The sequence below is a fragment of the Chionomys nivalis genome, chromosome 5 (assembly GCF_950005125.1).
Source record: "Chionomys nivalis chromosome 5, mChiNiv1.1, whole genome shotgun sequence".
In the NCBI taxonomy this organism is placed as follows: Eukaryota; Metazoa; Chordata; class Mammalia; order Rodentia; family Cricetidae; genus Chionomys; species Chionomys nivalis.
The window spans coordinates 108,777,415-108,803,460 of record NC_080090.1 but is presented as its reverse complement, the minus strand read 5'-3'; the positions used below and the strand labels follow the sequence as shown (position 1 = coordinate 108,803,460).

General features: G+C 44.8%; 1 protein-coding gene across 8 annotated transcripts in view; it reads right to left on the bottom strand.

The window, feature by feature from the left end:
• Positions 1 to 2,194: 2,194 nt before the first annotated feature.
• Zcchc2 (zinc finger CCHC-type containing 2) overlaps positions 2,195 to 26,046 on the bottom strand; it is a 55,188-nt gene continuing 31,336 nt past the window's right edge. For 2 of the 8 annotated variants that reach the window (XM_057770050.1, XM_057770055.1), the window contains 10 exons: positions 23,006 to 23,118; positions 19,258 to 19,352; positions 16,825 to 16,908; positions 14,995 to 15,052; positions 12,948 to 13,083; positions 11,928 to 11,992; positions 11,454 to 11,548; positions 8,493 to 8,636; positions 4,764 to 6,248; positions 2,195 to 3,961 (listed from right to left, as the gene is read on the bottom strand). In XM_057770050.1, coding sequence (XP_057626033.1) covers positions 3,894 to 3,961; positions 4,764 to 6,248; positions 8,493 to 8,636; positions 11,454 to 11,548; positions 11,928 to 11,992; positions 12,948 to 13,083; positions 14,995 to 15,052; positions 16,825 to 16,908; positions 19,258 to 19,352; positions 23,006 to 23,118 — 2,343 coding nt within the window. In that variant the 3' untranslated portion in view covers positions 2,195 to 3,893. The remainder of the gene's footprint in view (positions 3,962 to 4,763; positions 6,249 to 8,492; positions 8,637 to 11,453; positions 11,549 to 11,927; positions 11,993 to 12,947; positions 13,084 to 14,994; positions 15,053 to 16,824; positions 16,909 to 19,257; positions 19,353 to 23,005; positions 23,119 to 26,046) is intronic. The other 6 variants (XR_009057146.1, XM_057770052.1, XM_057770051.1 and 3 more) reach the window with 6 other exon arrangements.

The window sequence follows — 26,046 nt, the reverse complement described above, 5'->3', positions numbered from 1 at the left end:
GGTGTCAAAGTTCCGAGTCTTCTACACGTGGACGTTTCTCTACCTCATGTCCTCCAATCCTTCAGCACAGCAGCAGACATTTGGCTGGACTAGGACATGACCCGTGCGGCAGGTCTGCTCATCACCCAGCCCAGCCTCTTACAGGAAGCATCCCGCAGATTTATACCATCTTGCTTCAGTTCAGTGTTGCCGTGGGGGTGGGCAATGGTGCAGGGAGGTGGGCAGTGGCCTGACGTCGAGGCCTGGCTTTCAGCATTGATGACTTTGTGGTACTTCATGTCATCCCTGGAACCTCAAGTTCCACCCCTTAATAGGAGGATGGCGCTCCTTTCAGAGCTAGCGTGGAGTCTGTACTGGAGAGGGGAAAGCACACGCGGCCGACAGAGGTGCCATTCCAGACTCTCTACTGTCAGATGCTCTACTCCCAGTTTCTCAAAACAACAACAGGAAGCAGCGTCTGTTTGCTTGCACTGTTTTGGCCGCCCACCAGGTGGCGCGGCTTTCCAACATGCAATTTTTTTCTGTGCTTGGTGCCCAGGACCCCCTCTCACAGTGGCTCAAAATTAGAGCTCACAGAGGAAAAGAGAAGAGCAGCGAAAAGGTACCCCACCTGAGTCCACCGCACCGCACCGCACCCCACCTCACCTCCCAACCCCCTACACCCCTGCGCCACCTCATCTCCCAACCCACACCACGAACACTGAAAAGGGATTTGTGGGCCAAGAGCTTCTAGTGACAAAGGTGAGCAGCTGGGCTGTGACTGAGGGAAGGAAGGGCCTGTGGAACCCAGGTGTGTTTGGCCTATAGCACTTCACAGAAGACCTTGTCACCCTCCAACTTCCATGCACCCCTGCGCCACTGGGAATTATATAAACTTCTGAGATTTCCAGGAGCAGGCACAGTAACCGTTACACACAGTAACAAGCAGCGCTGGTGCTCAAGTGACTCCAGGAACCCGAGCCATGCAAACCAGTACCATTTATCTCGGTCCCCTCTTTCCTCACCACACACCACAACCACTTCTTTTTCTGCTACATGCTTCCTGTTCCCCATGCGGTGATCACAAATCCTGTCGCACCGTGAACCTGGTCTCGTCTCACCTCTTCCACAGGCCTACAAACCCCTCTGGAGTCCTGTCCTGTTCTTCCGTGACAGCTCTTGGGAGACTGCCAGGAGCCCTTAGCGCGGGCAGCAATGGATCACTTGGAGGATGTGGCGCGTCCTGGAAAGCCAACATACCTGAATCATATGACTGCATGCCTAGTTAGATGCCCTATCAAATTTTTACACACAAACCAGAACAGCACAAAGAAACGTCCCTGGCACCCCTGTCAGCTGAAAGAGAGAAGCAAGCTTCCTGGATGTTCACTGACAGAACATGGCTGCATTCATCCATACTCATCCCTGTGACTACTTCAAGGTGTGAAAATGAGCACCGGGAAGGCAGCACGGGTCACGAACCAGATGAGCAGACCTAGCCCCAGCGGGCCGTGTGAGGGGACTCGCGCCCACAGGTCAGAAAGAGCACAACGCGACTGCTTCTACAGCAGTCAACAGGTGAGCAGCAAAAGCTGGGGGCTGGCGGGGTGGGAGCAGCACACCCACAGGGGAGATGGGCAAACTGGTGCCTGCTGAGGCTTGAATGTCAATGTCCCCCACAGTCTCGGGCATTGAATACTTAGTTCCCGACTGGTGACTGGCGACGGTTTGGGGAGGCTTCGCAAGTGTGGCCTTGGTGTGTGAGTGGAGGCAGGCCCACAGCAGGCCCACTGCCCTCCAATGTCTTAGACATGTCTACTCAAACCGCATTACACAAGAACCAAAGACAAGAAAAAGACCCAATACTGAACCATGATAGCTGTGTGCCTCCAACAGCCCCCCACCCTCAAAGAGAGAGAAAACAAAATGCTAAATTTGGGTCCTTTGTGCTATGGGGTCGGTGAGGGGGACCCTAAATCAGAAGTCTAGTTTCTCGGAAGAAAGGGGTTTCCCTTCTGTTAGAGGCTGAAGCACAACCACACTAGGAGAAGATGGAGACCAGGCAGGCCGGGAGTCATGTGGGAGACACTGCCATGTGAGGGGGAAACGAACTGATTCTTTAAAAGAAAAATCCCCACAAAAACCCATTTTTAGTTTTATAAAACTTGCAATAAGGCACAATTCTTAAGCTGTTTTCATTTTTTTTATTGCTGTTAATTCAAGGAAAAAGGTTGCATAAAATCCAATCTGTCCTAGAAATATAAGTGGCCTTTCCAGTACATAACATTTCAAATATCAAAGTATATGGTAAACATACAAATGAGAAGGCAGCACACCTCCTATGTACAGTACAGTATTGGAAATCATAACAGAAGCTCCAGTCACCTGGCAATGACTCACCACGCACCTGGACAAGGCTTAGATACTCTTCCCCGAACAACTCAACGGCAGCTTAGCAATTAATAATGTGGTCCAAAAATACCCAGATCAAATAAAATATATTTAATCAAAATAATTTCCTTCTAAATTAAAGCTCTTACCTACGCAGCCACACCCCCTTCCTCTCCCCTGAAGGTCTCAGAATGTACATTGGGCTATAAATATAAACGCTACTTTAAAGTGTTGAACTAGCTTCTTTGTTCTTCAAGTTTTTGTCTCACAATGTCTGGCTTCTGAACCCAGACCAAACATTTCAGTGCCTCTGCCACACCCCAACTGTATTCTCCACAACACAAGCCAATCGCCTCTACGTTTTTATTGAGGAACGGAAGCCCTCTTACCCCTCAGGCTTACAACCACGTGGTCGTACTTGTTCAGTACTGTGGAATGCAGCAGTCACTGAAGATACATCCACTCTCCCAGATAACCTCAGTGCACTTCAGGAAATCAAAAATTACCTGGAAGCAATTTAGTACATAGATTGGCTTAAAAAAAAAAATAAAAAAAAAAAAACACAAACCAAAGCCCAGCAGCATTAAACTCAGCGGCAAGACACTGCCACGATTAAACCGTCTCAGCCCACTCAGTCCAGTCGTTCACATTATCGTCAGCATCGTGGTAAGCGGTTGTAAAGGTGACACGGGTTGGGGAGCAGACGAGACAACCCACACACATGTAAACGTATGCGACACTGTCACAGCTGGTGCAGCAGGAGAGGGCATCTCCACTCAGCAGTGTCTCATCAGGTCGAGGTGTGGACAACAAGCAGAACTGGCTGTTGACAACAAGTCATCACAGACACAAGCGCACAGACACCATCCACACTGGTGCGCTCACCCTGTCTGTCTGTATGACGGAAGAGAAGCCGTCTGCTGCGGCTCCAGCTCCCCAGCCTGACTCGCTCTCCCACTTGTTCCCAGGGTACGTGGGTAAGTGCTGCATATATGTATTTACGTGGCGCTTTTTATGACATATATACATACTTCTCGGGGATCTGACTTCTACAATGAATGGTGGGACATGTTCCCTGCCATACAGAGCAGGTCACAGAAGCGCGACGGGCGGGCGCAGTGCTGAGCACTCCCGCGGCAGGCCAGGGCCAGCGTGAGAAAGCCTACTAGCAGCCCAGCTTTCCCAACCTACGGCCGACCAGTGCTGAGGACGAATAAGGTCGGCACAGTTCAGACTCAGTAAACATTGCACACAGCAAGTATTCAGTGTAAAAAAGCACACATCAACGCTTTTCGTTCCAGAGTTTGTCTGAAGTTTAAGTTACACGTGTCATACAGGCCTGCTGTTGACCCGGGGGACCAGAGGCTCAGGAGCTCTGCATTCTTCCTTATTTTGGACATTGGTACAACTGCATGGAAATGTAGGAAGTGGACAGACAAAGAAACAAAATACCTTTCCTTTCCTCCCCTCCACACCCATGACTCCCCACACTTGAGTGCATTAAGTAGGCACGCTTTACTCGGTCAGTCTGCAGAATCCAACGTATCATTAGAAGGGGGGAGGGGAGGTGCGTATCTCAGTCTGTAAGTGCCTAAAACAGGAAAGACAGAACGGCTAAGTCACCGCTTATGACTCCATGGATCACAAACCACTACACAAGACTGCAATGGGCATGCTTCCAAAGGCCCTGCTTCAGCGCTAACTCTGCTCCAAAATGACAGGAAGTTATTCTCTCCCAGAAGCAACGGCAAGCTTGTGCTTCAAGTATAACCTAAAGCTATTTAGCTGGATCTCCCTTTGAGAGGGCCTGATATCTGCCTGACTCAAGACCTTTTCTGGATCAGACTTTGGCACAACGACAAAGGCCAAGTGCACGAGAGAGGAGCAGTCAGAACTGAACCTGGCCCGCACCCACACCCGTTTGAGTGCACGTTCTTCTTTCTGGGTGTTGGCACTGTTCAACTCCACTCTTAACCCCCAAACTCTGTCCAAATCACTCTGTTCCTGAACTTTTTTCCTTACACGTACAGAATGAAGGTCACAGCACGGGCATACGTGAGCCAACTGCTTGCACACTGACTCTTTAACCAGACTGAAAACCTTGTATCTCAGGTGACTTAGCTTCCTCTATGAAAGAGGATTATAACTCTTAAGAAGTCCTCTGGTGTTTACTCCTTAGTGACAAACTAAGCTTCCTCTAACCTTCCCTGTGCTACATGGCCTAGGTCTACACTACAGTTTCTCTGCTTGCATTATGATTTGTCACTGAAAATACAGCCTCTGTAAACAAACACACGAACGGATCTTTTCTGCTAAGACAGAATCACATAATCAAGAAGGAAGAAGAAATGGGGGAACTCAAAAACAAGTCCTCTGGGAGTTAGTGTGATTACCTTGTTGATTGGCCTCCATGGACGACTGCTTACAGTCCTGTGCATAGTGTCCGCTTACACCACAATTGTAACATGACACATTCCCATTCTTCTTGGGCCCAGAACTACTGGTATTGGCAACTACATTAGGTGCTGGATACACAGGATACAATCTCCCAAATCCTGCCATCTGTTGCATGCCATAGTTGGCTTGGCTCCCCATGACTGGGTCATGCACCAGTCCATTTGCATATGGAGTCTGAGGCAGAAAAAAAGGAAGTTGGTTTCCACTGCTCTGATGTGCTTGGTTGAGGTAGCTGCCATTGCAAATGGACGGCAGAGTGAAGAACGGGACTCGGTACATTGGTCCAGGCATGGGATTGGGGTAATAGTAACCATTTAGCTGGAGGTTTCCATTGGTCCCACAGCTGCACCTTCGCCCACAGGAGCCACAAGGCCCGGAGCCCAAATGCTGTGGCGGCACTATGGTCCCATTAGCATTCGTGCTGCCCACAGCGCTAATGTAGGGTGTGCTATCACTCTGAGCAGTACTGTGTGTCAAGGCAGGGCTGGGGCTGGGGACAGGGCCTGGGGTGTGGGTAGGAACAGCAGGAGGAGCTGTGGACTGGGCTTGACCGATGCCTCCACTTGTTGGCTGGGCAGAAGTGGCTGTGTTGAGCACACTGGAATTCTGGGTGGGTAGCACACTGGCAGCAAGGGGCGAGCCGGGAAAGGAGTAGGAAGCTGGTGGTTGTGCGGCTGAGAGGCCAGCTGCAGGAAGAACTACCTTCACATTGGTAGGCTGAGGGACTGTCCCTGTGTTTCCCTCAATCTGAGGCACCATTTGATTGAGTCCTACCACTTGGGATGCAGACTTTGTGATGGGGTCCGAGGCAGCCACAGGAGACCCCGGAAAACTACCTGGGTTATGGACAGGAATAAAGGCAGTGTTTGGTGATCCCATGCTCAGACTTCCGGTTGGCTGTTGTGGAATATTAACTGTGCAACTCTCAGAAGACCCCTGTGGAGGTGGCAATTTTAGCCTCTGCAATGTCAGCTGCAGAGCAGGAGCACTGCTGTGTGGAAGGAGAGATGACGGGATTGGCAACGGGGAAGCCAACAATTCCAAGTGTTTCTCTGTATCTCCAGAAGCTGTTGGGCCTAGGATTCCAACAGGGCTTGAATTTGTAGACTCCATCACTGTAGAAATAGCCATAGGATTAGGAACAAGCATCCCTATTGTTTTGCCATCTGCAGATTTGGGTGAAGGAATGACAACTTCTGACTTCTGGGCACCATTGTGCATGACACAGTGCAGCGTTGGCATGAAGGGAATATGCGGGTACTTGTGTGAGGTCAATGGGGCTTCTAAAAGGCTTCCGTTCTCGCTCCCCAGTGAGATAATCTGGACAGGAGGCTTCACAGCAACGGTCTGGTTGACAGAGCCATAATCTGTAAACCTGGCTGCTGATGGATTCCCAGAATCTTCAGAATTGCTGTCTGTGTCTAAAGAAAACATACAAACATGGATTAACCCAGGCTCAATCCCTATTTTTCTTACTAGAACTAACATCCAGGTATATCTAAGATGAATTTAAGTCTGGAGTGTGTCAACTGCCCACGCTGACTTCTGCTGGTCTTTCGCTCTCAGCATGTTTTAATCTCTCACAGTAACAAAGGTCACCGAGTGTGACACACAGACACACACGCACTGCGACTTTACTACTGAGAAAAGCATTACGTAGCAGTTTTAGGTAATCTACTTAGTTCTGTACCATCATAAACCTGATTTTAAATTTGTCTTACAAATGTTCAATTTAAGAACTATGATCAGGACAATATTTAACTGAAATGCTTAAGGTAGGAAACAGACTAAGAATTTGTACCACTACATATTCAGCAGGGAACACTTAAAGCTACTTGTATTAGCCCTACCACGAACATTCTGGAACACAAAGCGCAGGATGAGAAAGCAAGCACCACTATTTCTCGACAACTACACTGCAGACACAGAACTGCCCTGCACTTGTGTATACCATGGTACACACAGAAGCCACTCCAGCTTCCAGACACGGCAGAGTAGCCACGGTACTAACTGGAGCACTGTGTACATATGGTGAGCACGGCACTTCAGTCTACACAACAGTTAGACATTGCACCCACTCTAAGAACTTTCTGTTCATCAACTAAGCAGCATTACACTTGGCGCTTAGAGTAGTTCACTAAGGCAAAAAGTGGTTCTAGGTAGTTGACAATGCTAAACATCCTTGAAACAAGTATATCAAAAGTAACCTTCCTAAAGAAAAGCTAAACATAGAATATCAAGTGTTATTAGCTGAACTGTCTCAATTTATATCAGAGGGGAACTTACACTAATGACCGAATGGTTATAGCAAACATGCTCCCTAATAGATAAAGTACCACACTACTTACTACTAAACTTCAAATAGCCTCTTTAAGGCACCAGATATTCACCATCCATCAGTGCAGCGTTCACAAAAATCAAGTCAGAAAAAAAAAAAAGGAAGCCATCTTTCATATAGATGGTCAGCTAAATTTTCATATGAATTAAAGCTTTAAGTCTGCAGTCACAGTAGTAACCCTATGGTTTTTGAAGCACTATAGGGGTCATGCTTTTTGTACTGACTTTGGGAAGCAGAAAGTCGCAAGGCATCATAACAACAAAGCCACACACCTCCAAAGGCCTTTGTGTGTACTCAAGACTTGGAAAGTGTTCAAAGCTTTCCATTCCAGTGTGCGCTTGGGAGCACTCTAAGGGACTCTGTCTTTGGGGACACAAAGTCCTCTAACAGACCTAATAACAGAGCTCTGAGAGCAAGAAAGGGGCGCTACGAGAGCTATGACAACTAGGTGACGTCTGCTCAAGACTCAGAATTATCTGTACACTGCACAGAACCAGGTACAATAACCGAGAAAACTGCAGAAGCACAGTGGCTTCACGTCAGCAGCACTGACTGCTGCAGGCTTTGTTTGATCTGACTATGCAACAGGCACAAGGTGAGGACGAACCTCACCCTCAGTTATGTGTGATTCAGGCTATGACAGTGACACAGAACCTGAAGTCCCAGCGAACTTAAAACTGCGCAGCAAGAAGCCACTTCTGGCTGAAATGCCGTGGTGTAAGAATTTTAACAGAGAAACTGAAACTGGGTTCTAGACACGGTACCTTTACTGCCATGCCAGCCAGCGGTTGTGGATGGCACACATGAAGGAGAGCATCCTCAGTAAATACAGACTTTCCAGGGGCTCTTACTGTCAGACCAGAAGAGCGAGTAAGGCCCTCCAATGAGAACAATAGCAGAAAATGTCAAAATCAACTCCCTTAGAAAGGTGGAAATGAACTAAAGGCCTGGAGCTTATAGTGTGTGTAAGAGAAATAGGTCAACCTCTCAAGAACAGAGATCCTTACAACCTTTACCTTGCCCTCCCTAATCCTAACCCCAGATCCTTAGCAGTCCACAGACAGCAGCTCTGGAAAGCAGTAACCCAGGCATCACTAGAGACGTAAGTGTAGAGTCCCCAACACTGTCTCCACAGACCGGCCCTGTGCTCGCCCTGCCAGTCTCCCTTCCACAGACAACCCGTGTTACCATCCCGTTCCCTGCATACTTCATTTCATACGCAGTCTTTGAATACCTAATAACAAATTTTAAGTCTATAGCGGGTGGTTTAAGAGGTAATAGTTTCATCCGCCCCCACCTCTTTCTATTCCCTCTGCTAAAAGCAAACCTCTGTCTTTTTCGTCTTCACTTTCAAAACTTTCTCTTCCATCATGTCGTGGACTAGACGGAGAACTGTAACTCTCTGAAGACGTTTCTCCACATGTGTCATGTCCAGATCCAATGTCCAAATTCATATCTAAAAATAACAACTCTAAAGTTATGTTAAATAGTTAATTAATTTTCAAAGGGAACTATTAAAAATTAGTTGTAGCTATAAATTATTTGTTTTTCTACAACACTTAAAAATTGTCTTTGAGCTATGTTAAAATTTATTAAGTAGCCGATAAATACATATTTAAAACAAAGGCAAAGAAGAACAAGTCAATTTTATTAACTTAATCAGAATTTGTTTCTTGTAGAATCAGCCCGGTAGCTCCACTTTGAGCTACCTTTGAAGTCTACAGATTCTGTCTCCCTAGAACTTGCAGCTGCCTCTGGCCCTCAGCTCCAGGGCTAAAGGCTCTTGCAAGATCACACACAGTTCATTTTGTAGGTGCTGCAGTATGAACAAGTCTTCATGACTGTGCGGCCAGTGCTCCTAAGTACTGTGCCACCTTTCCAGCCCCAAAGCTAAGTTCTTAATGGTCTCTGTGTGGCAATGCATGCATCTCTTTAGAATAGAGCTATAAAAGGATTTTTTTTTAAAGACATGGTTTCACTGAGTAGTCTAGTCCGGCCTTGAATTGATAATATTTGTGCTTCAGTCCCCAAAGTCCCGAGACTTCAGGAGTGCACCACCATCCCTACTACGGAGACATCAAGTTCTCAAAGACAGCGCGATGACGAACAGCACACACTGCTTCCCAGAAGCAGAAAACAGAAGGGAGCCGTGAAAGGTCTTTATTTTGTTCCCTTTCATATTTCTGAGATATATGAATATACTACCAGTCAAAGGAGAAATTAGAATTTAAAATAAAAGTTTAAAAATTAAAAAGTAAATGATACCTATCTTAAGATGGACTACATTGTGTTTAAAGCTGAACAATGCACTGATCAGAAGGACCCAGCACCTCAGCTCTAACACCTGCATTTCATGATAGCTGCTGCTCCATGTGAGAAGAAAACAACTATTTCCAGTTTACCAAAGACTTAAAGGCTGTTCTTCATTGACACTTTAATATTTTAGAGGTTTTCTTAGGTTGGGGTTAGCATGCATCTGAATTACATTAAGGCATTAATGAGACATGATGCTCTCAAAATACTCTATTCATAGTTCTTTCTGATAAAAAAGAGCCAATTACACATATCTGTATCTTGATAGATACACAAACATATCAAAAACAAGCAAAAAAAACCAAACAACTCCCAATTAGGGCAAGGTTTGACTTACTCAAAAAGTCTGATTATTATCATAAAATTTGAAAATTCAAGAGATAAAGGGAAGGAGAACTGGAGTTGAGAATCTACAAAGCTTGTGAAGCCTAGAGCTGTGTCCTGTCTTCTCATTTAGCAGCACAGGAACAAGAAGCAAATGACTGCGCCCTTCACTCGGTGCTGCTCAGGCTGCTCACAAACCGTTACCTGTCCTTACAACAGCGTGCGGGAGGCATTATTCCTGCCTCGTACACAACAATACAACCTGAGAGGCCACACATCTAAGAAACGAGGGGCACGGAAACAAACCTTGAACGGCAATGAAGTCCATGTGATGCTTTCTGGATGTCTGAGACTAAAAAAATTAACAGCTATAAGCACCTTGGGGGAGCAGGTTTCAGGAGTGTGTGAAATGAGAGGCAGTGGAACCTCACAGAGGGTGGTACACACAGGACTTGCCCAGGAGAGTGACTCAGCTAAATGTGTTCTTTGAAATCAAACATGGAAGCAATATGGAAAATGAGCCAGGGGAACAAAGACATGAAGCCCTGGCAGGAGTGATTTCCAGACAGCCGTCAGCAGACAAACCATCTGGAACATCAGATATCAAAGGGCTCCAACACGCTCCTGGACCGCACCTGGTCTGCACGAGAACACTCCCCTAGACTCCAGTTAGTGGAACTGTCTGGGAACAATGAAGGGGAGTGGCCTTGCTGGAGGAGGTGTGTCACTGGCTTTGAAGTTTCAAAAAGTCTACACCATTCCAAGTTAGCTTTCTCTGATTCTGCTCGTGGGTCAAGATGTAAACAAACTATCAGCTACTGCTCTAGCACTGCTTGCCGGCTGCCATGCTTCTGTGGTCACTGACTTAGCTCTGAAACTGTGAGCCCTAAGGAAAGACTGTCCTTTATAAGCTGCTTTGGCCATGATTTTATCACAGCAATAGAAAACTCACTCTCAGTTTAGCTAAGTCAATACACTGGCATGATTTGAGATGTAAAATATAATCATTTTTCTTTCTATACTATTTAGCCTCTCTCTATGAACATCTGGTTGGAAATATACCTTAATTAAGAAGCATTCCTGTTACTTTTGTTAGGTCATAAATTAATGTGTTGCCAGGACAGTAAGATTCAAAACAAACAAAAACAACTGTTTGTGAAATTAGCTAGTTAATTAATGTCAGGTGCACACAGAATGTTCTCCTAGAGGTCTGTGGAATTTTATTTACTTATTTTTATCTTTACAATTAATACTGCATGCAAATACACACAAAAAAAGCAACTAATGAACTAGGGAAAAAAAAAGGGGTTTTCCATCAGATGAACCTTAACCTTAACAGAGGGATTTAAAGCCCCTACCTTAAAGATGGTAGGTATGGAAACTAAACAACCCAGTCCAACAAAACTCTGTAAGTCAGTCATCAAATTATAAAAATGTCAGTAACCGTCTAAAACTGACTCTGACAAGAGCGTCTAGATTTCCCAGAGAGCGGCCCACAAAGCTGAGACAAGACCGCCATAAGTCAGAGCCAGCCAGCTCTGCAGCAGGCCACTGCTGACACACTCTGCGACGGCTTGACACAATAGCTCAGCATCCACTACGACGCCACACTTCAGATGAAAGAGGGTCACCGGAGAGAAGCCGACCTTACCTTTCACCAGACTTCCAGGAGCGTGCTGCGGAGTCGAGAGTCTAATACCGTTTATTCTACTATTTGGTCTGTTCTCGGTTTTCTTCATTTTCTCCCTAAACCAAACAGATATGCATATGAAATCAACACTTTTATAAGGCCCTCTATCAAAAACATTAAATACAGACAGTATCACTAAAATCCTCCATAATAATTAACAGTAAATTCTAACAAAGACCTAGCAAGTCGGCACTCAGCGTGCGTCTGAGCTCCGCCCTCCACACCGAGCACAACCTTACAGCAGCTTCGCTTCCATCACCTGCACGGTGATAATTTCAACTACAAACGTCAATCCCAAAACAAAAAGGCAAAGCAACATCAATGGAATATACTATATATATATACACACATACACACACTAAATACATCCATAGCCAAACACTGCATGCTCGTCTTTCCTACTTTTTATTACTGGAAACATTAAATTGAACCTACTTTTCTATTTGTGGCTTCCCTTTCTTCTTACTTCCTGAAGATAAGCTCCGTTTCTCAGCAGAGGGCTAGTAGAGAGAACAAACAGACCTCAGCTACAGCACACTGCTACAGGGCCCTCACTCTAACAGCTGTCCATCACAGACAACACATCTCCATCTCCAGCCCACTTCTCCAGTTACCGCAGGAGCACTAACATGTACGTAATCTGACAAACACGTAACAGTAATCACGAGAAAACTGCTCTAAAACACATCTCCATGTTTCCTTTACCTGACTGCAGGTCTCCTTCATTGCACTTTGACCTTCCAAAGTCAACCAGTCCAAAGCATACTAATGGGAACTTTTACAAGTGGACACGGCCTACTCCTAAATTCCTGTTTCTGAGCGGAGTGAAATCTCGCTTTGTTCCACCCTCCAGGGACACAACCACCCCGTGTCCAGCACATCTATGCCATACTCACTACGGTGTGAGAGCAGCTGAGCCATCAACACAACCATATACGCTATGATACTATACGGCTACAACTTATTTTATAGCAGTAGTCACTGTGGTCAGCCTGGAAAGTTCACCACAGCTCTGCATTAATGCACAGGAAGAGACAGGGCTTTCAGGTATTCTTCAACGTTTTGGAAACATTACCTCTGTGGACACGTACAAGGAAAGACCAGTTTGAAAATTCCTATCGTCATATAAGATAGTGATTTCACAGGTGAATAATCCTTTGAGACCCAAATAAATAACAATAATAACTTGGAACAATTTAATGCACACGTAGAACTAGGAATAAAGACACTAAGTGCCTTATTAAATTGTATCCGTCTTGCACAAACGATCAAAGTCATCTAGATATACCTTTTCAGACCGCAGAGGAATTCAGTTACGTACAAGGATAAAGCCTCACACGGAGATATTTCCTCACTTCTTACCAGATAAGCCACCTGACACAATACTTCATTTCTTAGGAAATACAGAGTGGCAACGCTTTAACCAAATGGCACCAAAGCCAACCTGACACATACTTGGTCAGTCGAGGTCACACAGTGCTCTGGGTGCTGGATGGTGGCACAACCTTGGTTCCTCCAATCCACAACTCCATTCTGTTCTGCATACTGCAGGGTAAGCCTGTCCAGGGGAGAGCAGCTCGTACCAACACTGCTGGTGAAAGGAAAGCACATGAAGTGTGAAGTCTGTCCCCTAACTTAACCTATCTACCACCTCAGTGAAGAAGCTACAGGGACGCTTCCTCTCAACTCTTAGTTTCTGCTTTTGGAGGGTCTAGTGATCAGCATATAGGCATACAGAAACAAGTATACCCTATGAAGTAAGTGAACATGCAATTTATCAGCAAGTGTACTTGTCATTAGTGTCTGTGTGACTGAGGTGCCCCTGCTCCACTGTCAGTCAGCTCAACAGGGACACTGCACAGCCTACATCAGGCAAGAACTGTATGGACAGGCACACGGATGATCAATACAGAGCGACTGGGAGGGACCCCTCAAAATACGGACAAGATGACAGGCCAAACGCATCCAGAGAATAAAGTCACCGGGACAGACTGAGAGGACTCTGCAAAGTCACCGCAAGTCTTCAACTGCAAAAATGGTGTGAAAATTCAGAGGATGGAAGCTGATGAGGAAAACCGAGATGAGAAGTTTGGTCTGAAGAAAATATACTTGAGAATAAAAAAACTAACAAAAATATAAAAACTAAGCGGGATGTATGAACAGCCCAGCTCACAAGGACCTCAGTGACTCTTACAAGATGGCTCAGAAGAACAGAACAAGAATATCTGAAGACAGAAGTTAGGAATTTTGTAAAATCAAAAGGCGTAAGTTACAGATTCCAGAAACAGAATTAATTCAAAAACAGCTACAAAGTCTATCGCAGACAACTGAGAAAAACCCAAAAGCAGTAGAAGGAAAAACTACCAAAAGAACAGCAGAGACGGATTCAACAACAGGAGTGATGGCTTCAGACTCCAGAGCAGTCTAAAGTGGCAGTCTTTTCTCAGAGGGGATCTCAGAGAGGAGGAGCAAGGGTTGCCATATGCAAAGGAGCTCCAAGACCTACAAAAACAGGAAGCAGATGCCCACAGAATCGGCAAGGGCTCCGGTTCAGAAAGCAGGAAGCTCTGCGGCACTTGAGTGAGTGGGGCTAACTATTGCTGTGTGAGCTAGACATCACACAATGACTCTATGTGACCTGCCAGAGACATCAGAGGAGGCTGACGGCGTCCTTGCACAACGGGTAGAAACTATGTGACCAGAAGACAGTCCAAGTACAGACTCGAAGAGCTAACAGGAAATAACTGCCAACCTAGAACCACTGATCAAGCAAAAAGGCTTAAAAAAAAAAAAAAGGCAAATGATGAAAAAATTTATTATTTTTTTTTTTTTACAAATGAAGGCAAGCTATACATTTCTCCTTCAGATTAAAAACTTAAATAGCACTCAGAGTTAAGTGTAGCTCAGTGGTAGAGAGGGCTTACCTAGTATTTGTGAACACCTATGTCCAATATCTAGTAATACGCAATGTATATACACATACCACAAGGCCTAACTGCATTCACCATGTACAGATATAGTTCAGGAAACAGGTGCTCTCATTTAAAAGGAAACCGTCATAGACAGGTGCTTAGGCACAAGGAACAAAAGGGACCAAAATGAATCATGGAAAAGGTTGTCAAAAAATTCAGAACTATGAGGAGAAGGAAAATGCATGATGATCGTGATTTATAACTCAGAAAACAACGAAGCGGCAGTGCTCCAGGTTCCTCAGGTTGTCTGAGGAATGCAGCAAGCGGAAGGTGGGAGATGCACAAGTTTTGGGGTAAACCAGAAGAACGAAACAGTGTGTCACTATGATGGCTGCCACAAGAGCACTTCCCGTCAAAGGTGGTAGGAAAGAGATAAAACAGAACAGCAGGTAATACAACTAAAAAAAAAAAAAATCAAAGGGCAAAATGGCAGGGTCATGGTCAATAAATACATCAGAAGCTTAACTAAATGTTAATGACTTTCAGGTGCACAGAGACATTTATTTACGCTTTAGAAACCAGGTACCTACTTCACAGTGGGACTCTTCCCGGTATGTTTCTTGTGGATTATGGTGTGCTGTAACACATCTAGGGCAGAAAAAACTAGAATTAGTTCAGGAGCTGGACTGATCAACAGTGTGGTCCTGACAAGGGGAGTTTGTGCTTGTTTTTGTGAGACAGGATCTAGTATACAGCACAGGGTGACCTCAGACTCCAACTCCTGTCTCACCCTCACGTGCAAACTACAGGTGTGCAGCACCACACGCAGCTTACACAAGACACCTTAACACATCTTCAATTACCTAATAAGCTACCAAATTACCTCAGATGTGCATACCAGTTTTGCTCAAAGTTATGCAAATTTAATGAGTCTGTTACTTCAAACTGTATTTAAATGAAGAGTTTTACTCTTCGTTTCCATTTAAAAAAGGATGTCCGTATTATTAAAGTCTGTAAGAAACACATATGCTCCTGTACCAGACCACTCTCTCAATGTTATAAAAAGAAACAAAGTATGAGATAAGGCTAAGGGCCACCTTTCATCCACTCCAGTCAGAGCTCCACTCTAACTACTTGCATCTGGACGTACATTCATAAGCTTATATGGAGCTGTGGGGTGTTCAATACGCTACAAATACCCTTTCAACTCCTGCCCAGCACACAGCACAGACAGCACACGGGCAAGTTTCAGAGATGAGAATGAGCAGGCAGCAGCCATCATCTCCAGCTCACTGCGACCTGACAGATTCTGGGCCAACACGTTGGAAATTTACATCTCATTGATTACGTCTGTGCTCTCTTTGCCACCATGTGTGGCGTCAGACTTGAAAATGATTCACCCGCCTGAGGAATATGCACTGTGGTCTCACTGTCCTTTCCTTCAAATACTCAATCACCTGCAAGGCCGCACGCTAATCAGCTCCAGCGGTTCGTCATCTGTGTTTGCTAGCTATGCCTTTTACTCCACATTTCTGTTAGGATGACTTTTTTACTGATTTCTGTAGAAGGATCCTTTACTGGGAGCAATTAGTCTTCTTCCAGTCAACCCCCTGCTGTGGACTGTCTTCTAAAAGTATCTGGGCTCTTTGGTCATATATTAAATTCTTGCTTTAGATTAGATCCACCTTAGCCGGGCGGTGGTGGTGCACGCCTTTAATCCCAGCACTCAGGAGGCAGAGGCAGGTGGATCTCTGTGAGTTCCAGGCCAGCCTGATCTAGAAGAGCTAGTTCCAGGACAGGCTCCAAAGCTACAGAGACCCTGTCTCGAAAAAAACAAAAAAAGATTAGATCTGCCTTATTAAACAAAGCCTTCTTGCCCCAGGTTTATATATAAAACTTTACGATTTTAAAAATCGTTGTTATTCCCTTGAAAGTTTTGTGTGTGACATATGGTAGGGTGTGATTAACCTGTACTTCACATAGGAAGTCAATTCATGGTGACAACACCCTGGAGTGTAGCTCGATTAATAAAAACCCAGAGACAGAAACTGGGGTTCAACCTGAAGGTCAGAAAAGCAAAACAGTCAGCCACAGGCTCTTACCTCTACCTCAGTCCAAAACGGCGATCCTGCCTCCAGGAATTCAGAATGAGACAGTCTGAGGTCTGTCTCCTCTGGTTTTATAATCCTCTCTAGTGCCAGGATTAAAGGCGTTCACCACTCACTACTGCCGGGTTTCTATGCCAAACTAGTGTGGTTACTGGGATTAAAGGTGTGTGTCACCACTGCTTGATTTGTAAGGCTGAGCAGTGGGGCTGCTTTACTCTGTGGTCTTCAGGCAGGCTTTATTTATTTAAAGCACTGAGGGGCCATCTGGCCCTCTCTCCTCTGTGCAGACTGAGTCTAGTGGTCTACAATTACCTTCTTCTTGACTTGAAGCTTCTGAGCTGTCTTCTTTTAAGTGTTCTAAAATCTTAGAAGTCTTCAGAGAGGACTGTAAGTTATCTGCAGGAAATAATTCAATACTACTAACTCTGAGAAAATTATAATAGTGAGATAAAAGAAAATAAGTATAATGATTATCCCTCTGCCCCAAGAAGAGGAGAGAGAAGGGTTTCTAGTGAAAGAACCTTCCTCCAAGGTAGGACCTTGAAGACGCACAGGTCTATCTGAGTGGAGTCCTGGAGCAAGCTGCTCCCTCAAGGTACCACCTGGCTGGAGCAAGTCATCCCACACCTGTCAGTCCCTGAAGAAGGACAGATGGAGAGTGTCTTTACTATCTACTCTAAAGTACATTGTTACTGTTTAAAACTCCTTAACAACACTGTGGAATACTGAACTGTTGTAAACCCCACCTTTCTGTTTTGTTACAGAGCAGCAACTGTGGGTCAGCACTAACCCATGAAACACACTCTGATGGCAGTGGACCACAGACACGGTTAAGAGTGTTAAGACTGCTTGCTCAAGTTATCTATCAGCATATGGGGTACTGTTTTCTGCCCCAGGGTAACAAAAAGTATAGAGTTTTTTTTTTTTTTTTTTTTTTTTGGTTTTTTGAGACAGGGTTTCTCTGTGGTTTTGGAGCCTGTCCTGGAACTAGCTCTTGTAGACCAGGCTGGTCTCGAACTCACAAAGATCCGCCTGCCTCTGCCTCCCAAGTGCTGGGATTAAAGGCGTGCGCCACCACCGCCCGGCAAGTACAGAGTTTTTAAGTGTGCAAATGAACCCTGACAACACTGTACTATTCTTCAGCAAAACAACTCACACATGTATAGACTGCTGACAAGTTTACCCACAAGCCAAGATGTGCACTTTCAACAGTACTGTACATGTTCCATCTTCAGATAAGATCTGCCAGGCTCCTTAGCATTGCTTGTGAACTGAAAACCTTGCCAGGCCCTCAGACTTTGCCTTATGTATATGCATAATTCCCATGTGGGTGGCTTTCCTGGGCAGGGTGATAATCTCGGATAAAAGCTTAACTTTCTTTCAACGCCTTTTTTAGAATGAACCAGGTGCTATTGGCAGATACTATTTTAAAAAAAAAAATCCCACACTTTGTTTGACTTGGGGAGAAGTGTTGACTGAAGAAGCATGATTTAAAAAGCACTGTCACTGTTTAGACATAAACTCAGCCACGGAGCTGCAGTTGTACATCTTATTTCAGTCAGCTACTCCCAGAACTACACTTTGACCCTAACTGCTAACCAGGTTCCCAACATTTACGGCAGGCGCGCACAGCACACGGGCCCCTTCAGCAGTTAGGCAAACTCTGAAAGGATCACGCTCAACAGTTAATCCCATTTCTCATCTTTTTTTTCACAACTCAAACTTAGGAGGCGTGTATTTTCCTTTTCTTTTAGGTATAAAACAAAAGACAAATGAAAATTAAAAAAAAATAAAGAAAAAAAGTTCCTCAAAATATTGGCTGTGCTTAAAGTGAGTAAAAAATATCTATGGAATATATTAGCATTATTGGCAAAACATCCGTTTAAAAGTCAGGCTGAGGAAAATTTGTAGAAAACTGACACAAGACAGGATTGATGAACACTGAAACAGGAAAGCAAAACAACACCTAGAAGCAAGAGTGGGGAAACTTCCTGAAGAGGCCATACTTCAATCTGGGTTAACAGCCATGACGTGATGGACGCAGAGACGGAGACACCAAACAGTGAGTCACAGGCTCTAGGAAGAGCGGAACCTGCAAGTAGCTACGGCCAAGGGGTCCAAGGGAAGCTCAAGGACTTTCATTTAACTTCTGGATTTATCAAACTTTTAAAATTTTTATCAAAGAATTAACAAAGTTTATTCCCAGAATAGTCCCAAGATAAGCTAGCATTTATGTAAACAGCAGGATTTTAAAGTAGTACTCTAGGAACAAAAAGCCTACCCCAAACCACAGAAAGGCTGGGAAGGGATAAAAAAATACAGCAACCTTTGTCTAGCAGAGGCTGGCCTTTAAGTTCTGACTATGCAGAGGTTGCATGGGACGGTCAGGCTAAGGGACTGCAAGTCAGCACTAGATGGCACTCCAGGAGAAAGGGACACAATACACCCTGCCCGGTGCAGCCAGCAGCTCTGTAAGGCAGCTCTGCCAAGGACTGAAGGGCAGAGTTCTGCTGCCCCAGTTGTATCGGTATCTTTAAAGGTGCAGTGTAAAGTTTACTAAAAAGGACAAATATTTCTTAATTGCCTATCTCTATTACTTAACTTTTAACTAAAATTCTTCAAATTTGAACAACAAGATGGCACAGTAAGACACAAAAAACAAGCAAAAACCAAACCTTTAAAAAACTAAAACACAAAACAAAACAACATTTCCCAGATTTCCACAGAGGAGCAGAGGGCACTTACTGAGACTATGTGGAGACTCCGATGATATTGACCGAAAAAAGCTGCGGACTTTCTGACTCTGAAGAAAAGCCTGGGATGAAGTTGAAAATAGCTGCCTGCAGGAACAAGAGTTACATTACCTACCGGAGTGCATACTTTAATCTCCATTCACACTATAAACCAACTTAGTGACTGCTGCATTCATGCACCGGTGTGTGTGTGGGGGGGGCGGGGGGAGTCAAACCTTTCCCCACAGAAAACATTATTTTCTGAAGTATTTCCACAGGAGTGAATAAATTTTAACAAAACCTATTGCAAGAATCTATTAAACAAATTTATTTTTTCTGGGGAAGTTTCAAGCTGACCCCCTCACCCCAAATAAAGGTCTTATTTCAGCTGTTTGTTTAGATGGTCCAAAAGCTGCTTTTCTACTCAGAAAAAGGCCTGCAAAGCCTCTGTCTTCCTTCCATTTGGCTGTGCTGAGGTGAGTATGTGGGGTTGTGACGTGGCAGTAAGGCATGGTAAGTCTAGCTTACCATAAAAAACAAAAGATCATAATATAGGAGCACCTTCACAGTTAGGGAAGAATTCTGTCACCGAGCTGTCCCTAGCCTCACTTTTCCTAATTCTTATTTTTTTCCTAATTCTTATTTTGAGGCAATAACAGCCTAGAAGTGCCCCAACCTCCGGTAGCTCACGCTGGCCTGGATGCCTGCAGTGCCGCACTGCTAGGCCAAGGATCCACTTGCTTTCGCTTTATTTAGAGTCTGTTTTCAATATCTGACTCTTAGAAGCTAATTAAAACCAACAAACTACTTTAAGTACTTTTTGGAGAGGGGTCTTGTATTGCCTATGCTTGTCTTGAACTCCTGCGCTCAGTAATCTTCCTGTCTGAGGGTCCCAGGGGGCTGAGGACTATAGGTGCACACCATCAACGTCTCGTTTTTTTTTTTGTTTTTGGATTTTTCGAGACAGGGTTTCTCTGTGGCTTTTTTGGGTTCCTGTCCTGGAACTAGCTCTTCTAGACCAGGCTGGCCTCGAACTCACAGAGATCCGCCTGCCTCTGCCTCCCGAGTGCTGGGATTACAGGCGTGCGCCGCCACCACCACCCGGCTTTTATAACTGATCATGAAGTAAGAAATGGCATAACATTCCAAATGTTCTTTTCCCCACATGTCCACTGAGCCACCCTGACAGTTACCAACACTCTGGACGTTTGTGTCCATTCGTAAGAGAGACAGAGATGGGATACAAAAGCAAAGACTGAATATCTAGCATCCGGAATTCCATTCTAACCATCACAGCACATCATAACACAAAGACAAATCGTCACTGTTAATTCTTATTTCATTCAAAGAGCTAAGAAAGCCACAAAACTCTAAACATACATACATATACATATATATTTATATATATATATAAATTCATCATTTCATAAAATAAACTTCTTACAGGAAGATAGAAAGAAAGCAAACCTAAGCCAGAAGACAATTACTCATCCATCAAACCAGTCAGTTCTAAAAACAGGGGTTCAAAACTTGCCCAGTTATGGGGAGTCCTACTCTGAGCAGGCCCTGCCCTGAACATGACGACCTCTCCTCAGCATGGTGAAGACTTTAGAGACGGACGTGCTGGAGCTACCCAGTCTCTCGGGACCCGAAAAGCAGGAGGGAGTGCTAGGCTGATGCTGCTAGGCCAGCCAGGGTTACACTGTATGACCGCCACAAACAAAGCAAACATATTTTAAAGGACTAAATAGTTTTGAGAGGTAACTTAACTGTAGATCTTAATTACAGGCAAAGAAAAAATTACAACATCAACAAAAATAAATTATCTGGACAAGAGGGATCTTTTTCTATCTCTTCTGAATTACCTCATGGTCTTGATTATTTGGTAGACTTACCATGACACACAGGCTACCCAAAGATAATCGTCACTGGACATCAAGCACTACACGTTAAGCTTAGGAAACTGCATCTCTCCCCACCGAGCGGCAAAACCGTGGAGTTTAGTCCATTACGAATGAGTATAGACGGTCGGGCTAGGTTCAAAGCACATACTGAAGCGAATGTAGACAGGGACCAGTGCACACTGACCTTCTGGTTCATTTAAGGGTCATATTCTATCACTCCCAGGTAGGCCCTAGGTTCATGCTGCTATATACCCTAGCCCTACAGTTCAGGTGGATGTAGTTCTGAGTACTGAATCAGCTGCAGAGGCCTCTATGAACCATCAGCACCTCCTGGAGCTTACTGGAGTCAGAATTCTTTGCCCATCCCACAACTGGAGAATAAGGAGCCACTTTCACAAGGTCCCCAAGAAGTATTAGAGCTCTCTGAAGTCTGAGCACACAGGCACTCGAGAATTCAATTGTCTGATACCTCTACTCACCTGTTCTTACCTGGCCTGCTCTCTGCTCCCCTCTTATCCTTTCTACTAGAACCTTCCACAGTGCCATCTGAGACTTACTAGCTGTAGAGCTTGTATGTCCTTATTCTTACTAAACTCAAGACCGCAACTCTCTTTACAGCTGCCCTGGTGGAAGATGCACGCATGCACCTGTACACCCTAGTCTTGACATTCAAGTCTCCTTCCTCCACGTCACCTAGCCACCTTCCACATTCACGTTCAGTTTTGGAACCAGCTTCAGTTCTCTCGCACCCGAAGCCATGGATCAGTTGGTGATGACCTGGGTCTACAAGGGGAGTCGTGCTGGGCTCCATCTTGGTCCACTCATTTTCTCCCAGTCACACTTTGGCAACAGGTGCCATTCCAGATTTCTGCCTATCTCTGTTGGGGAGCAGGCACTCTTGCCTTCCCCTCCCTGGCAACGCCGATCCTAAGAACACTCTGGGACACAGTTTCCTTGGGAGGGCAAATCAGAAGGGTCTCACAAGCCTGACCCTAAGGTCATACTTACAGTTAGCCTTTTAGTAAGCTTAAGTTTCCAGAGAAACACCAACTGATAACTACCATGCCCACACTCTTAACCCCCCGCGCCTGAGCAGCTGCTCCAGCCCAGGATGTATGTCTCAGATATCCCACGTCAACCCCAGGGGATTCTTGGTGCTGTAAGACGTACCTGGAACTCCCAATCACACCACTACGCCACTCTGCTCACTTCTCCAACCTCGGCCTGCTTTCCTACACCCTTGCCTTCCTACTGTTCCACCTCGGAAGCCTCAGGACACATCAACCATCCAACTTTCTTTCTACCTAGACGGGAACCGCTGAAAGACTTTTACACCCACACTTGATCTGCGAGGGAAGAGGAGGACCTGTATCACCCATTACCCTGTTGGCCCCCAGGGCACGGCTCTGGCAGAGAACAAAGGTAGGGGTTTTATACACACTAGACTCCACATTCAACCTTCACCTCAGCAGCACAACATCTCCAACGGAGCAACAACTTCACAAGGGCAAAGATCCGACCTTAACCAGCACAGCGCTCCGAGAAATGGCGTGAGCATGTGCCCCGTGCTCCCGTTCTCTGGATGACTCAGTCTCTCGCAGCCCAGCTACTGGACAAGGACATCCTCAATACAGCTTTATGCAAAATAACGACAGCAGCAGCAGAAACCTAAGATGTTTAACTCAAGGTATTTTCAGGTTAAAAGAAAAAAATTTATGCTGTTAAAGAAAGAAGGAAGACTGTGGCACACAGAGTTGCCACCTTCTACTGTGAGCCCCGGCTTACCCAGAGGAAAGGCCTCTGCTCTCCCTCACAGCCTGTCCCAAGCACTTGTGGCCAGAGACTAGTGGCTGTTACCTTAAGATGGGCTCCAAGTCAGGGTGTCGCCGCTCTTCCCTTTTTAAAGACCCCTGATTTAGGGCTCCTAAGATGGTCTTGTCAAAGGTCTCAGAAGACAATTCCTTTGGAAGCTACAAGAGAAAAACAGTATCCAATGCTGAGTTCTTCAAACATATGAACAAATATAAACAGACTTAAAAAAAAACTGCCTTCTCCTCAGCCAGCCCACAGTATTCTTTCCAAGGCTGACGTGGTACAGGTCTGTTCTAAGACTCAGATCTCCTGGGGCTTGCCTAGATGCACTGGACACCCACGTGTTCAGCACATGACTCGCACACGTGAGGCTCTTTGCCCTTCGAGATGACATCCATACAGAGCTTCAAGCTAAGTGAGCACAGACAGCTGGCACCGTGATCTTGGAACACTATTCTGAAAAGTGTTGTCTCCATCTCCACAGTTATCAGTTTTGTGCTTCCTGCCGCTCACATTCTAATCTCAGCAGTGCTGGCCAATTAAATGCTCTACGCCAAATAAAGAACAAAGTTGTGAAGGCTGGGTCAAATTCTTTTGAGTTTTATTTACACCAAAAACACCCATCAGAGCTGGTGATGGTTCAGTATTTGCTACTCAAGTTCAATCCCCAGAACCCAGGCAAAATGGATGGGGAGAAGTGACTCTCAAGGCTGCCCCCGACTTCTATGTGGACCAGACCCTGCACAACCCACACCCATAATTATAAAAACAAAACAAAAACCACCCTCCAGATTTTCCCTCAACATGATGGATGTGTCCTATGAGCAATGTGCTAGAATCTGTAAAAAAGAATCATTTGGCCAAGAAAAAACTTCAAATGAAGCCAAACTCTTACCATATTATTTAACTTGCTTAATTAAAAATATTCCTGGAAAATGGGTTCTAAAACTAACTTTCTAAGCTTTTCAAGAATTCAATTTTGACTTTTGTGATTAACTTCTGAATTACTGTCACTTTCACTAAAATTCTTTTAGTAAACACAGTCCTCAAACACAGAGAGGGCAAAGGTGGCGGCACTGAGGTTGGGCACAGTGATTTGGACAATGTCTGCTAATCAATCTAGTGAGATCACAAAATGGCATCTTCATTCTACCACGAAAAGCATGTCCTCCAACACCAGCCTGAAGAAAAGAATTCTGAATTGACACATTTCCCAAATAAAAAAATACTATTAATTTCAAAATAGACATTTTGACTTTGACATCAGCGTATTCATATAGATTTTGACAGTAGGTATTTATTACTAACTTTAAACATTAGTAAAACATTTAGTGTATATAGTGTGTGCACATGTATATGTATAAACATGTGTCTGCAAGTGTATGCACATGTCGGGGAGACCAGAAGTTGACACCAAGTGTCTCCCACTATTGCTTCCCAGCTCATCTTTTGAGATGGGGCCCCTTTCACTAAATTCACAGTTCACTGACGAGCTAGACTGGCTGGCCAGTGATCTCAGGGGATCCACCTGTCATTCAACACTCCAGCACTAGGACCACAGACATGCTTGACTTCACTCAGTTTTTACATGGGTGTACCTCAAACACATCTACAAGTAATACACTGACAAAGAAGCTGTGGCAATCTATTTCAATTTTCAAGCCCCTGATAGTTGCTTTACACAACTGAGGCCCACCATGCAAAGTGCCACCAAGTTAATGCACTGTTCACATTACTGGACTGAGTGGCCACACAGTCATCAATGTGCAATCTAGTTTATTTTCATGTTTTTGCCTTTTTTTCCAGGGCTCACTCAATTGGAAGCTTTCAGGTGTTTTGTGTATATTCTATTTTATATTGGACTTTCTCCTCTCTGCATCTTAGTTATAACAGATCTAGTCCTGTATCAGCCTCCAAACAATCTCAGAGTAAGGAAAGGTTTTGTATCTACATACAAATTTATCTTAAAAAGGCCAAAGCCTAATAAGCAGACCTTTATCTTTATTTTTCTTGTTAATAAGGTTAGCAAGAATAAATTGTTGATTCATATTAGGGAGTTGCAGCCTTCACCTCAAGGAGTCTCCTAAAAGGGTCAGTAGCTAAAGTGGGAACTAAATGGCCTCATTTATAACCATCTTAAGCTCCCACTGTGTGGTTTTGGATCTATCCTTGATGACAACTTGCTTGGACAACACACATCTGGAAGCATCGACACCACCACGACATCACTGGCGGGTTATCTGGCAGATCTTGTCAACTGATAGTCTTTGCAAGTGTGATCAGCTAGCCTCTCCTGTGTATTAGCAACTTGCAAAGATTCAGAAGCTTTGCTGGAACTAGCTCATCAAGACCTTGGTACCCAAGGATCTTGATGAACACAACAACTTAAGTTGATCAATCTACCTTCATATTAATAAAAGCCTGTATCTTCTTCCCTTACTTCATGAAGTAGGGCACCATGAGGCAGCCCCTCATTGAAGAACTTCTTTACTCTGAAAAGAAGCCAATCAACTTAAACCGTGTTATAAATCCCAAACCTGTCTTTCCTACTGATTCGTTGTCTTCACACTTTAATGGCTTACACTTGTGATGTCAAGACCCTGATCTGAACTGGAGGAGGGACCCTGGGCTTGACTGTCATGAAGAGACACTGTCAGCTGAACCACGGGGTGCTGGTTTGCTTTCTGAGCCACAGGAAGTTAGATCCAATGCACACTTGCCAATCTTGGTCTTCAACTCAGGGGTCGCTAAAGTAGACTCCAGATGCCATAGAGTAGTTTACTCTTCATGAACAGACATGGCCAGGTCTGGAAACTTCTGTCCAGCTGCAGAAAACACAGCTAGCCATGGGCACACTCCATGTGCACCAGCAGCTGCTCCATTCTAATGTTAAGACAGAGTTTTTGAAGCACACGCTTTAAGAGGGACTGCAGTTTGTCATCTCTACAACTGTTCCTATGCAGTCATTCATAAAACCTCCCTACAATATACAGTATATTTCACTCACCCAAGAAGCTACCAATCATCCAAAATCCTACTCTGCTCTCAGAAACTGTGAATACAACAGCAGAGGAAGAAATAAAAAT